This window comes from Trichogramma pretiosum, unplaced genomic scaffold (assembly GCF_000599845.2).
Source record: "Trichogramma pretiosum strain Unisexual culture from Peru unplaced genomic scaffold, Tpre_2.0 scaffold7, whole genome shotgun sequence".
NCBI classification, from domain to species: domain Eukaryota; kingdom Metazoa; phylum Arthropoda; class Insecta; order Hymenoptera; family Trichogrammatidae; genus Trichogramma; species Trichogramma pretiosum.
Genome location: NW_019641639.1, coordinates 862,271 through 876,275, shown reverse-complemented (window position 1 = coordinate 876,275; position 14,005 = coordinate 862,271). Strand labels below are relative to the sequence as shown.

Below are 14,005 nucleotides of genomic sequence, written 5' to 3'. Positions count from 1 at the left end.
CCTCTGCTTTTTATACTATTAGAGGCAGCAATTAGTTATTTACCGTGGTCGCGCGCAATGGGGAAAAAGCACCTGGCACAGTCTGTATTTTTGTGTAATGAGAAAAAAAAAACAAGCTGAAGGTTGGAAAAATAAAGGAAAGAAAGAAAAAAATCAGGGATAGGTATGACATGGCAGCAAATAAAGCATCGAACGCCGTACAGTGAGTAATAACATCGTGCGAAATGGTATAGAGTGATAAGAGAAAGAAAGAGAATAAGAGAAATAGAGAGAACGACGAAAGAGTAAAAGCAATGCTCGGAACACCCGCGTGGAAAGCTCAAAAGGAGAAAAGAACAACAGCATAAAAAAGGGCTAGCGCCTCCACAAAGACTATATATATATATATATATGTTCATGCGTGCGTCTATATATGTAGATGTAGGTATACAAGAGTGTGGGAGAGAGAGAGAGAGTGAGAGAGAGAGAGAGAGAACGAGCAAGAGTAAAAGAAACGGCAAAAGAGCAAAGAACAGCGAGAAATAATAGAATGAGTTCAGAAAAAAAAGGAATCATGGGAAAATATTGCCGGGGCACGATCGTCTCTCGGCCACCAAATGCTCGTGTTGTTTTTTCGTTTTGCTGTTTTTGTTGTTTTTTTTTTCGTCTTCACCTTCTCTTTTTTTTTTGGTTCCTCGCCGTTGTCGCTAGTCGTAGCAATCGCGCACACGAGCCGCATCGTTGTTATGTTTTTTTGAGCCAAGTCTACTGGGAGAAGTGGTGATCCATAAAGTGCATCCGTCTCGCTTTCTTATGCTCCTCTCTTTTCATACAGAGAGTGCGCGAGCAAGAAAGAGGAGAGAGAGAGAGAGAGAGGCAGAAGAGAGTACGAGAATTTCATCTGTGAAGTTGAAAAAAAAGAGCAAGAAAGCGCGCGAAAAATGTAGCTTACTCGTGTAAGCCACGGGTGTGTACACTCGGATGCAAGTGAAGAAGTGACACGGCGTGCGGGAGGTTATTTCTTTTGCGCGCGTGATGTGGCATCGTTGGAGGTAGTGACTAACTTCTGTACCAATGCGCAGAAAAGAGCCAGCGGAGAAGGCACAAACACACTAAAGATTGCCAGGGGATGCCACCGCTCCGACAGAAAGTAATGGTTCGAAGAAGGGGTTGAAAAAATAAAACCCGGACGCAACCGGGCCATCTTGCAGAGGGAGAAATACCGACGCTGATTTGCAATTGCAGCGCTAGCGCATAAGAAAGTAAAAACTTTGAGAGATGCTTCACAGCTGAGTTTGCGATCGATAAAAAGATAAGCGTGTCTGCAGTAAAAAATCATTGTAGTATATGACTACGAAGAGTGGATAGTAAGGGAATGATTAAAATAGCTCGAGTATCTATTTGAAAAGTAGAGGAGGGAAAAATCGCGTACTACTAGGCAACGTAGGAAAAGAAGGAAAAGTTTTTTGCTCTTTCTTTCTTTCTTTCTTTCTCTTTCTCTTTCTCTTTCGTCTGTGACATTTTTATCGTTCTGTTCGTTAAAATAGCATCAGTAGCGAAGCTTTTGTACCGATTCAAAGGGAAAGTAAGAACAGGGGTTATAGGATGAGGCTTGTAAAACTATACGACTTTTATCGAAGCTGTTTCGCCGCTATACTATGTACTACCCTAAGATTTCCGCTATTACCTCGAGAGCTTTCGGAATTGTTAGAGATTTCCATTATGAAAGTGTATCCGTATGAACATTGTAATAATTAGAATTTTACGGAAAATGGCTATTTTTCGTGATACGGGCTGTCAGTCGGGCAGAGTAGCTGCCACTACAGAAATGATCTCGCTAATAAGATGAAGGAAGTGTGGCTCGGGAAATTGACACGCCTGACAAGTCTTATTTTGGTGCACATTTGACGTTTGCGAATTGATCGATAGACATGCTTCACTTAGGCCTCATAAGACAATTAGATCTTCGTCTAAATATACAATATCTTCTCGCTTTTCCATTGGGAAATTCAGTAACAAGCAATTTGTTTGTAGACCTGCTCGCTCGATAGTTGCGCACCGGTCGTCAAGGTGGTAAATTAACAATTAACTTGTAAAAGGATTTTCAGATTCCAAATTACTGGCCAATCCAGAGCTGACTTCTACAAAGATAGATTCGATGTAAAGAGTAAAGGGGCAAAACGGGGGTAGGTCAAAACAGAGCAGCAGAAAGGTAGTACAGTGAGAGCGAAAGTAGGCTATTTTGCATGAAGTAGACAAGTGTAGCAGACGTTGGTTTGGTAGCCTCTAGAAATTGGAAACCTGTAATTTACGGTGTCCGGCTGCTCTGACACGTGCGTGCTGCAGACGATGGCACACACAAGCCACGCACACGCGGAAATGCTTTTTGGCCAGCACCAGCAGCCAACTGAGTTATGTCAAATTTCGTTCGTCCGCTCGTGCGAGTCTGTTTGAAAATGGCAAAAAGGTCAAAGAGAACAAGCTAGAGAAAGAGAAAGAGAAAGGCACATGCATCGTTTTCATAACTTCGCCCTGACGTGGCAACAAAGAGGAAAAAAGTATCCAATTATAGGGTACTATTGATGCTTTTGAGCGCAGCGGAGATATGTATGTCGAGCCTGGCCAGAGAAAAAAAAATTACGTAATGGCATCTATCGGCAGGATGAAAAGCTGTAAACTTTTAATAGTCCGATCAAAAAATTCCAAGTCACGAGGACAGTATTGGAAATTATTACTTATATTGGATAGATTCGTATAAATTCGTTTGAGAATTCGTGAAGAGTATATATGGTTAAAACATATAGCATACACTTACTGCGCAAATGAAAATAAGTTTACAAATGTACATTTATATGTGTATGTATGTACGAGAATATATATAACATCTTTGAAAACGTAAAAGTTTCAAAGTTTGTTTCTGAAATGGCTTGTAGCTGACAGCTTGTCCAAAGCAGAACTAGCTGTAGTTAGCTCTGCTACCTATCCACTTTTCCACTCTTTCTCTATCTCTCTTTCTCCGTCCCTCTATCTCTATAACTCTCTCTCTCCTTCTTACTCGGCTTATAAATCCATGTCCAAATCTGAGTGGCATTATTGTATTATTACACTATACTATTGTATTAACGACAAGGATGACTTTCCAGAGAACATTGTCTCGATCTCGTAAAACTTCATTCAAATTTTACAATTGCTCAAAAGTTTCGAGTGTACGCAAGGAGCTTTTGTACACAGAAAAGCAAATTAAAATATGCAGAAATTATTCAAATCGAAATATTAAATCTTGCTATGTATTTTATTCGAAACGTATGTTTACAAACGCGAAGAAAAAGAGAAAGAGAGAGAAAAGGAGACTTTTTTACTCTTTTTTTTTCAAACGAGTAATTTAAACGTTGAAAAGCTACTGCGTCGCAACCAAAGACCATGAGGAATTTCGAAGAAAATCCATTAGTTGGCTCTTTCAGTGCGAGCGTCACCATATCGTGAGCTATTGCCGCTGCGAGGGTCGCGTTGTTTGTTCTGTTAAACTTCAATAAACATTTCTTACCTAGCGGCATATTTCGAACAATGAGAGCGCGTGTGCGCGCATTTTCAAGAGAGTAATCTAACGGACGCGCGCACATTGTTGGAAATTAATTCACTCATCTGCTCACGGCCCGGACTTGCTTGTGCGCAAGCAGCAGCAGCGGCGGCGGCGGCATCGGAATGGCTTTGCAGCCACTGCTTGGGAGAGAGAGAGAGAGTCGGGGAGCTTTAAGAAAAGGCGAAAGGAAGCGCGTAGCGAAGCCGCAACGAAAAATTTCGAGATTGATGCCGGTAGTTATATTAGCATGAAAATGCTTTTTACACTTTTAATGAAATAATGTTCATAAAAAATATAGAAGCTAAAATAAAGAAAATTTAATATTAACCAAGTGAATAATTTTAGCATTTACAGTGATGAATCGTCCTTGCTTCTCCACTTGTGTAACTCCATTTTCTTCGCTGTGCGGTAACTTTCATTATTAAAAAAAAAGAAGAAATTGAAAGTCGTAGTGGGGTTATACGATACAGGGTATGAAGCACTTGCAGTCGTCTTTTTTTTTTCTTGAATATGTTAATGTGAATTGAATAAAATTGCTTGGACCTTCATTCAAGAATGATTGACATAGCGGGTTGAAAACGTTTTTTCGCACCAACGTAATTTGCAGGATTGGTTGTGTCAGATGATCCATAAATATGAGATCGATTGATCTCGCGTTTCCGTCGAAATTGGTTCTCCCTTATCTATACTTCATCAACCAATCCACGTGATTCCTTGCAAAAGCAAGTTTCGTATCAAGATCAGTGTTCTCTCAAAATCTCCTTCTTTAACTTTTTCTCTTCATTTTCGTCGTTAAACTGGACTATTTCTCGGCACGAGTGAGAGAACGAGTATGTGTATGTGTGTGTGTGCGTGCAGCCTGTTGATCTAGCAACACCTTAATCCTTTGAGTACTAGATGGAGCGTGCGAAACTCGGAGCTTTGTGAAAAAGCTAGATAGCGAGATTGAATAGAGGGGCAGGGGGTGAACAAACGAACAGTAGAGAGGGTGGGAGAGAGAGAGAGAGAGAGAGCAAGAGGGCAAAGGCAAAGAAATCGAAAAAATTGAAAAGAAGCATGGTTATAGAATGACGTATAGAGCTCGCAGGAAAAGCTATTGCAGAAGGTTAACCAATAATAGAACAGTTCCGCCTTATTGAAGCTTTTTGTTCCGTACCTTTTCTCCTTCCACTTTTCTTTTTAGCCTTCTTACCTTCTATGCAAAAATCTCAATCTTTGCTTAGTAGGATTTTAAATATTATTTAGAAATCGAATAAGTTGTTTGACATTTCTCATGTTTATAAAATACCTTGGGTAAATTTTCCGCTTCGAAAATAGTACTCTTTTTATTTGTGTAAAAAATTGAAGTTATCTGTCATAAAATTTTCGTTAAACTAAATTATAATTCTATCAAACAGGATACATAAAAGAAAAAAACAGGATATTGTCATAAAAACAATTATTAAATAAATGGACATGAAACAATAAGAGACAAAGAGTTTTAAAAAAGTTTCAGATCACAAGGCATTTATACGTGGGAAGAAAAAGGAAAGAAAATAGTTCATCAAAAAAGTAGAAAAACTTGGCATGCTTCTGGCGTACATGCAGACTGTCAGGCTATGTTGCTAGTTGTTCAAGCTGCCAGAAGATAGGCTCCAAATACGATATCTAGTTTTATTCACACATATATACTCCACTTCCCAGTTGATTTTTATTCAAGAGAAGGAAAATTTTGAGCCAACTTTCTTCTTTTCAAAGGTGTACGTGAAATATCCAGAATTCGATGCTGCCTTTGTACCACATTTTGCCTTGTTTTCGCAAATGATTTTTATCTCGCTCCATAAACCTTTAAAATTCAAAAGTCGATAAATATATTATACTTTTTTAAGACTGTAAAGCTAAATTTTGAGAGATGATCGATTATAAATTAATGTACAGAACAATTAGATTTTTTAAATAAAAGGGAATTAAAAGAGCGTCTGCAAATTTTTATCACTTAGATCGGGTTAATAAAACATTTAAAAACATATTCAAAATTAACTTGAATATTGGCTCAGGGGTTTGGTCAAAAGTAAGCTGCAATTTAGCATATATTCAAGCGAAAAGGAGACGAAAGAGGTAGAATGATAACGATGGATGGATTGACGATATGTCTGCACTTGTGTTATCTATAGTGTCTACACATTTTAATGCATTATTACTCTCATGGCTGGTTTACAAGTACTTAGTTTGCGAGGAAAACTTACAACCTCTCGTATTAGAATTTATAACATTAGAAGTCACGCCAAGGATTTTTTCCCGAATATAATTAATAATATATCAAATAATTTAAATTTCGGAGTGTGATAATTAAATAAAGATAAATAAATATTATGCCAATGTAACAAAATAAGATTGTTACATTGTAACAATCAATTCAACCTGTTCGATTTTAACAATCTATAAAATAAGATAGCTTTTAAGATTGAAATATGCGTGACTAATTTCACTTCAAAATGAGGCTTATATATTAAAAAAATTAACCCACAGAATGACTGACATAGTTTTGTCGCAGATATACGACTTTATTAGAGTGGTCGTACATCCGCACATTATGAAATATTCTTGTTACCCGCATTTATCGTACGAAGGTAAACCTCAAGCCCATCAATCTTTTATACGTATAAATATATCGTATCGTACCTTCGCGACAACTCAAATGCACATATATAACCATCATCATCATCATCATCATCATCATCATCATCATCATCATCATCATCATCATCATCATCATCATCACCATCGCCATTATTATCATCAGGAAAGGCAGCGGGAGGTGGTTTGTAATCTTTTCAATGTGTGTATCCACTTATCTAAATGATAAATCTGACTATATTAGTGAGACCATTTGCTGCGTGCTATAATAAGACACTTTCCCTTTATTCCATTTTCAATGTATTTACAAAAATTGGAGCTTAAAAAAATTAGTGTACGGAATTTAGTATTATAGCTACGTTATTAATCATATACCCCTATAGAGAATATCGGCTTCAAAATAAGCTTTCCCAATGAAGTTGAGTAACTGAATAAAAGCTACTTACAATTAATACAGTTCTGAAGATCATAAAATGCTACTTTTATGATGTACATTTTCTCTTTTTTATGAATTATCTCTTTCTCACGAAATAAATATCATAAGGTACATCCAGTTAGCTATTATAAATAATGTTTCCCACTATATAAGAAAAAACGAATTACAAAGCTTGAGTATGGTAATACTCGATCAGTTGTTACTTTTTAACCAAAACTAGCTGAAAGATATTCTTGAGGCACGGTAGACTGGGTAATTTTTTTTTGTCATGTTATGAGTGGTGTTTTCAAGCTCGCTGACGAGGTAATCTTTGCCCCGTGGGGCCATCCTTACGCATTTATTATACCGCTAACGTCCGCTATCCCGCTCTAAGTGAATTCTGACGCCAAGAAAATCTCTGCTGCCAGCGCCGCTTCCCTTTCCCTGCCGCTCGCTGAGCAGCTACTTTATACATACGGCGTAGCCTCTTCTTTCGAGGATATTGCCGGGCTTCGATATTACGCTTGGAAAATCTTTTATCCTTTCCAGACAGCAACGACGACGACGACGATGACGCGACGGTATTCTCATTATGCCCTTGCCTGCTGTGCTACAAAGAAAGAACAGTGACGACACGACGACTGCTATCAATGGCTGTCGTTTTGTTTTTTAATACCGTGAAAATTCTCCACCAGCTGCAATTTATTATCGATCGTCGTACTCTTGGCTTCTTCACCTCCATATAGTTAAGAAAAACGTCGAACCGTATTTTCATCGATTAATGAGGTGCTTCCGATGTATTAGATTGTTTCATTTTTGTAAAAAATTGCCTATGTCGATGCATTTTTCTTTCATATAACCATCCACGCTAATATATTTTTTCACATTATATAATGAAAATGTGCACGAAAGGATAATTTTATAAACAATGTTCTAAAAAACATACAACAACAACACAAGTTAATTAATTTTTATCTTAGAATATAGATCGTGCAAAGCAGTGAATAACTTTGCTCTCCAGAAAACATTTTAAATTGCCATACTTATTTATAATTAGGCATCTACGTGTAAGCTTTTTATCGATGCGAAAAACGGCGCGTGCTTGCCGTTGAAAGCAAAAACTTGATCGTCAGCAGTCGCGACCCCGTTTTGCACACAATCAAATTTTTTTTATTATTTTCTCTCCCTTCGTGCTTCTCAAGGGGAAATATGCACTAAACAGCTCACTCTTGTTGGTTCCTTTCATTTTCTCTTTTCTTTTTTTATCCTCATTCTTCGTATAAACACGCGCACTCTTCTCTGTCACCTCCTTCCTGTTTTTGCCATCTCTCTCTCTCTCTCTCTCTCTCTCTCTCTCTCTTGGTATATAAGCGGCAGGTCGGCGGTGCGATACTTTTAACCACCCCTGCGCGCGCTCGCGCTCAGCCCCGGCCGTGACAGTGTGTTTTCCCGCCTGGAAAGTTTGCGCGCGCCCTACGCTCTCAGCTTTCTGTCGCGAGAATTCAACCGCTATTTCTACCATGATAAATAAAATTGTTCCGCAGAGGCGTGCAGACAAGTTTTGTAACTTTACGCTACTTTTAGAGTGGGCGCGCACCTACATGGCCGAACTTTATGGATGCATTTTTACACGTTGCGGATTCTCGCGTACGTCGCGTTTCAATGCTTGCGCGTTCGGTTAATGCGTTTTTTTGGGGCAAGTTTAAGACGATGTTAAAGATAGCTTGGAAAAATTTCACATTAATAACCTGCGACAATGATTTTGATACTTTAGGAAAATGAAACAATCCAATTGTCAGACATATTAAATGTAATTATAAATTTTATAGAATTCAATAGTATTCTATCAGGTTTTAGAAAATTCATGAAATTTGATTTCTAAAATTGATTAATGAAAAATAAAATATATTACACGTCCTTACACATCAAAACTGTATACGCCTATACAAAATTGTGTAAAATTTATTAGGGGTCAATAAGAAAAATGAAAAATAAAATGTTTCAAACAGATTCAGCGTATAACCATAATATTATTCTGTATTTGCTCTTTATTACTTATATGATTCATAATTTTCAAAGCTTTTAATACATTTCATTATACGATTAGGAAATCTTTCATCCCCTTAACATTGTCAGAAAAAAATAAGCTCGATAAATGGCAACCACTTGAAAATAGTTCAAGCTCATTCATCAGTCCCGGCTTGTCGCCGTATAATTCAATGAGACATACTATTGAGCTTAGCACACGAAAGACTTGGCTCATTCAATTTATATTGATTAAGCGAAGAATGTGTGTATCATTCGACAATGAAAAAAATTAACACTAACGATATCGTTTAATTCTCTTAATGGTAGCCGTAAATTAATTTTGTCAATATTTTGTCATTGCAGTATCCTTTATCAGCGTCTACGGGGTAGCAGATAACAGGGTAAAATTGCCTTGTGACTTGGAATCCGAGAACAACGACGCAGTAAAACTAGTCTTATGGTACAAAGAACCAGGCAATGAACCAATTTATGGGTAAGTCCGCTCTCAATCTCTCTATATAGCATACGACGCAACAGTATAATTGATGCCAAATCGATTTCAATCGAATTTTCAGCTATTTTCAAAGTTAATCCATTATGCACGTGTACGGGGGGCCATAATACGCTTGAATAAATTCTAATGTTCTCTCCCCCTCTCGTTATGTATTATTCTTGAGGCTCTGGTCTGACTAAAACTAACCTTTTCTCAACGCTCGGAAAAAAAAGAAACAGAAAAGAAAAAGGCCGGGTAGAATAAGCTAACCAAAAAGGCAACGGAGTAACGAGACTTTTAGTCGGCACAATGCGCGCATCCGAAGGACAAAAATAAACGAGTTGTTACATAACTTTATTATACGCGTGCAACTATGAGCTCTGAGTGCGCTTATGACACTGAAGGAAAGATTTAAAATGTAAACCTTCTTCGCGAGGTTATAGAGGCACATAGCAGCGACAGAAGCTCGAGTGCTTCAATTGGAAATATCTTTCTTATACATTTTTCTTGCCGCACAGAGAGAGAGAGAGAGAGAGAGAGAGAGTTGCTTGCACGCGCGCGCGTTCACCTCTCTTTCTGATGCCACGGCAATTTATGCGGCTAAAAGCTTCCTCATTCACGATCGACAAGTCTTATAATGGGCAAGTAGAAAAGGAGAAGAAAAAGAGGAAGCGTGTGCGATAGAGGAGCGCGCGAGAGAAGAGAGGCTTTAAAACTCCTCCCTTTCGGTTCCAGACAGACACGCGAGCGGCGGTGGCACACGGTGGCACTGGTGGTAGCTCAACGCAACATCTAGCGCCGCGCATAACAACAGCTCGTGCACACGAGAGAGCGAGAGAGAGAATGAGAGAACGGGACAGGCTTGCAAGGAAGCACATACAAAGCTCGCCTCGAGCGTACAAGTTTAGCTGCCGTGTGCGTAGGTACGAACGGCGTATACACATATAGCGACGCGTCTATATACGACGACAGAGAGTTTCCGCTTCGTGAGTCGTGAAATTTTCATATAAAACGACGACTGCTACTACCCGCGACTGAGCGCGCGCGTTGAATGTGCGCACGCCGCTTGTATGTATATATGTTCGATGCCTGCTGCTGCTGCTGCGCCTATAGATCTTACTTAGGAAGCCTAATAAGGCGTAAAATATGCCGCAACTATGCGCGCGATATTCCGTGCATAGCTTACGTGCATACGCACGCGTAACAACATTTTGCACGAGCGGCTCTTTTTCTACTCCGCTACATACGCTCTATAACCTACACTTTATGTTCTTTAGCCAGTCGGCACGATGCTGCGCGCGCGCTCGTTGCGCTATTCGAAACCTTTAACTCATCATTGCCTGGCGCGAGCTCCCATATAATGCACCTCGACGTGCGCGAATGAAAACCATAGCTCGCGGCTCGTTCTGCGATTATCTATACTATGCCCTCGGAGCTATACAAGTTATTTTCTCGACGAGTTCGCGCGCTAATTATGCTGATAATGCGATCCGCACTGCCGCTGCCGTTTCGAACGCGCGTAAGGCACAAGTGGCTATATGAATCATTGTCTCCGCGAGCTCATGCACGCGGATATGTTCTTTAAAGTAAAGCCATACACGCGCGCGAGTATATTTATATGTTTACCCTCTCGCGCGCATAAAATAATGATGTGCAGCGCTCGAAGAAAATTTAAACAACTTTTCTTCCTGTCTAGGCGTGCGCTACGTATGCGAGCTCGAGTTTAAGGGCGAATCGTTCGCCGGCTTTGAATACTGTATAAGGGTTCAAATGACTGTATAAAGAAAAGCTTTGCCGCCTAATGGCGCACTCAATTCCGAAAAGCGCAGCGTATATGGCAAGGGTAGAAATAGAGTGAGAGAGAGGGGTGCGGGCAGGAGGCTGCGCGCGTGCACGTGAGAAACGAGAGGGAACATCATCATGATAAAGACGATTCTCGTTCGGCTTTAATTGCTGCCGGCTTACGTAACGAAAACATTAAGATTATGATTCAATTAGGTTTTATTAATTTTTTTAATTTCAACTGCCGTCTGCCATTTAAATTGCTCGATCGAATTCAATGTGGTTCTTTGTATAAATTTGCCGGAATTCGACGGAACGGTGGGCGAATAGCCGAAAAAAGGGTATTATTAATAAACCGATTAGTTTCGGTTTTACATGCACACTGATTTCGTCGGCAAAAATCTCACTCTAGGCTCGATAGAAAAATACTATGTTTTGGACCAAAAGCTGAAGTTCTTTCAACGCGGATATAACATATAAAACGTGTCAAATATGGGTCGGAAATTATCGCGTCTCTGACGCAGATAGCATGCGCGTAAATTTCCACGAGCCCCGGGAAAGTGTATTACACAAGTGCTACATATATATATATATGTGTGACGCTACGTATACGTGTATATATTTACGCATTGCGATGGCAAATCGTTGCTACGACGAAGTAACGAACGATCTTCCCTCGGGGCGCTTTTGTATATATACGCAAATACCTGTATATATATAGGGATGATCCATGCATAGGATGCATCGCACGCGAATATATAGAGAGAATTGTCTGGCCGTGATGTGATGAGTGTCTGCCTCGCTTGCGCGAATGTGCGCATCACTATATAGTGTACGTAGAGCGCGCGGTGTAGTAGGCGATAGATAGGAGTTGGCGCGCCACTGAGAATTATAAACCATGCACTTCCTCTCCACATTTCTCTCTCTCTCTCTCAGTCTCTTTCTCCCGCTGCAGAGAGAGAGAGAGCTCACCTTCCGCGGAGTTATAGCGAGCCGCCTGGGGCCCATCACTGGCTGCGTGATTGCATATTAAGCACGCCGCCGACGTTTGCTCCGACTTACCTGCTGCCACCACTCCCACCTATACATATATACATCCCAGATATAATGACGTGTATGCGCGCACGTGTTTGTAGCTGTGTGCGCGCATATAAATGTTATGCATATATGTATGCTTGCGAGGATTATATGTGGAGCAAAGCGCTCGTATATACGTACCGGGCTGAGGAAGAAAGAAAGAGAATTAGGTATTGGTAGCGGCACATGCAATCGCAGGAGGATTTGATCTAACAGGTGTAAGAATGCCGAGAGAAGGAGCGAGAGAGAGATGAAAAGAGAAAGTTATATAGATCTGCAGGTTGCAAGAGAGCGGGGCCGAGGGTGGGTGCTTGGAATTTCTCGGCACAAACGGCTAAAAGTTAAATTGCGTTCCCTCGAAGTATAGCGCTGTATGTATAAACGTATATAGGAGCCGGGTATAGTCGTAGTTGCTGCTGCTCCTGCTGGTGCTACTGCAGTGCACACTGGCTGGCTGGCGGTAGTCAGCGGCAGCAGCAGCAGCAGCGCCAATTCGGATTTCTCCTCGTGACTGAGTATTCCCAAAGCCCTCTTGCGCTCCTGCTCGCGATGCAGCTCAAGCATTGACGTTGAAATACGATTTAATTCTTTTGCACTTCTCTCTCTCTCTCTCGCTCTCCCCGGCACCTACGGTACCTATACACAGACGCCACGGCATACATGCTGGCAGACACACCCACAGCACCCGCATATACTATTTATAAGCTCATCCGAGAGCAGTAGCTTTACGAACCTATGCAGCAGCAGTAACACAGCTAGTATTTCAACTGACTTTATATATACACGTAGCGCTGAGCCGTTTGATCGATTCGCACGACGCGTGGAGCGAACGAGTAAAAACATAGATCGCGCGCCAACGCAAAATGAAGCGAGGAAAGGCAAAGAGCGAGCCAGGATAATCTTCTTCTTCTTCTTCGTTTTACTCGCGCATATATAGCCAAAGCTCTGTGTCTTTTGACGGGTATATATGAATCCGGAGGGGTAGATGCGTACTTTTTTCGTTCCTGTGTATACGTGTACACACGTAGTACTGCAAGTGGAATAGAGAGGCTTATGCCTTGGTCGTTTCTCTGACAATGGAAATTTATCGTTGACTCAGCTTGAATACGAGGTGTCAACGTAGCAGTACACAGCAGCGGCAGTACACAGCAGCAGCAGCAGCAGCAACCACAGCCGCAGAGCTAGAGAGGCAGCTTACAGTGCGCTAAAAGAGTAGAGCTTGCAGGGAGCGACATCGATTCGTTGACTGTTGGAATTCTCTCGCGCCGCACCTTTTGGATAAACGTTTTTCTGCCACGCGCAAACTCCCGCAGCCGCTCTCTTTTCTATGTTCCGATTGGATTTTCTTTCGCCCTCGTTGAATATGAAAGAGAACGAAAGATAGAGAAAACGACGACAGCGCGAGTGGGGTAAAAATTGCTGCGGTTGTTTCGCCTATACCTGCCTCCCCCGCCACGAAATTCATGGAAATTGGGTTAATGGAAAGCTCGGCGTGAGCTTTTTTTTCTCTCCACTTGAAATATACATCAGCTCATAACTATGCGTCGATAGTAAATTCAGCGAGGATGTATGCCTATGCCTATGCTGGGTCTCAAATTTCCATACACCCAACATCGGCTTTTACTTACTTAATTATGAAGCCAGTCAAAGAAGATCATTTTCCATTTTAATAGAATGGAATTTAACCTTCGCAAAAGAAAAAAATTAAAAAACGAATAGCTGTGAGAAAAAAATTTAAACTATAAAAAATCACAATTAATCGGAAAGTATCTTCGAGAACGTGAATCTAATCGAGGAGCGCGCTCGCGCTCGCTCTGGTAAGTATACGGCTAAGCATTTACATTAAAATCAATTAAAAACATTGAATAATGAAAAAAAAAACTTCAGAAATTAGCTATATAAGAACAACTTTAAGATGTGTTACGTCTGGAAGGACAGGCAAAATTTTACTTGAATATTAAACAATTCAAGTAATTCAATCGAAAACAAAAAAAAATAAAAAAACTTTAGTTGTAATTTTCAAAAAATTCAAGTA

General features: G+C 40.4%; 1 protein-coding gene across 1 annotated transcript in view; it reads left to right on the top strand.

Annotated features, from left to right (window-relative positions):
• Nucleotides 1–14,005, top strand: part of LOC106655955 (hemicentin-1-like) — a 91,148-nt gene that overhangs the window by 44,686 nt on the left and 32,457 nt on the right. The window contains exon 2 of the mRNA XM_023459561.1: nt 8,982–9,111. Coding sequence (XP_023315329.1) covers nt 8,982–9,111 — 130 coding nt within the window. The remainder of the gene's footprint in view (nt 1–8,981; nt 9,112–14,005) is intronic.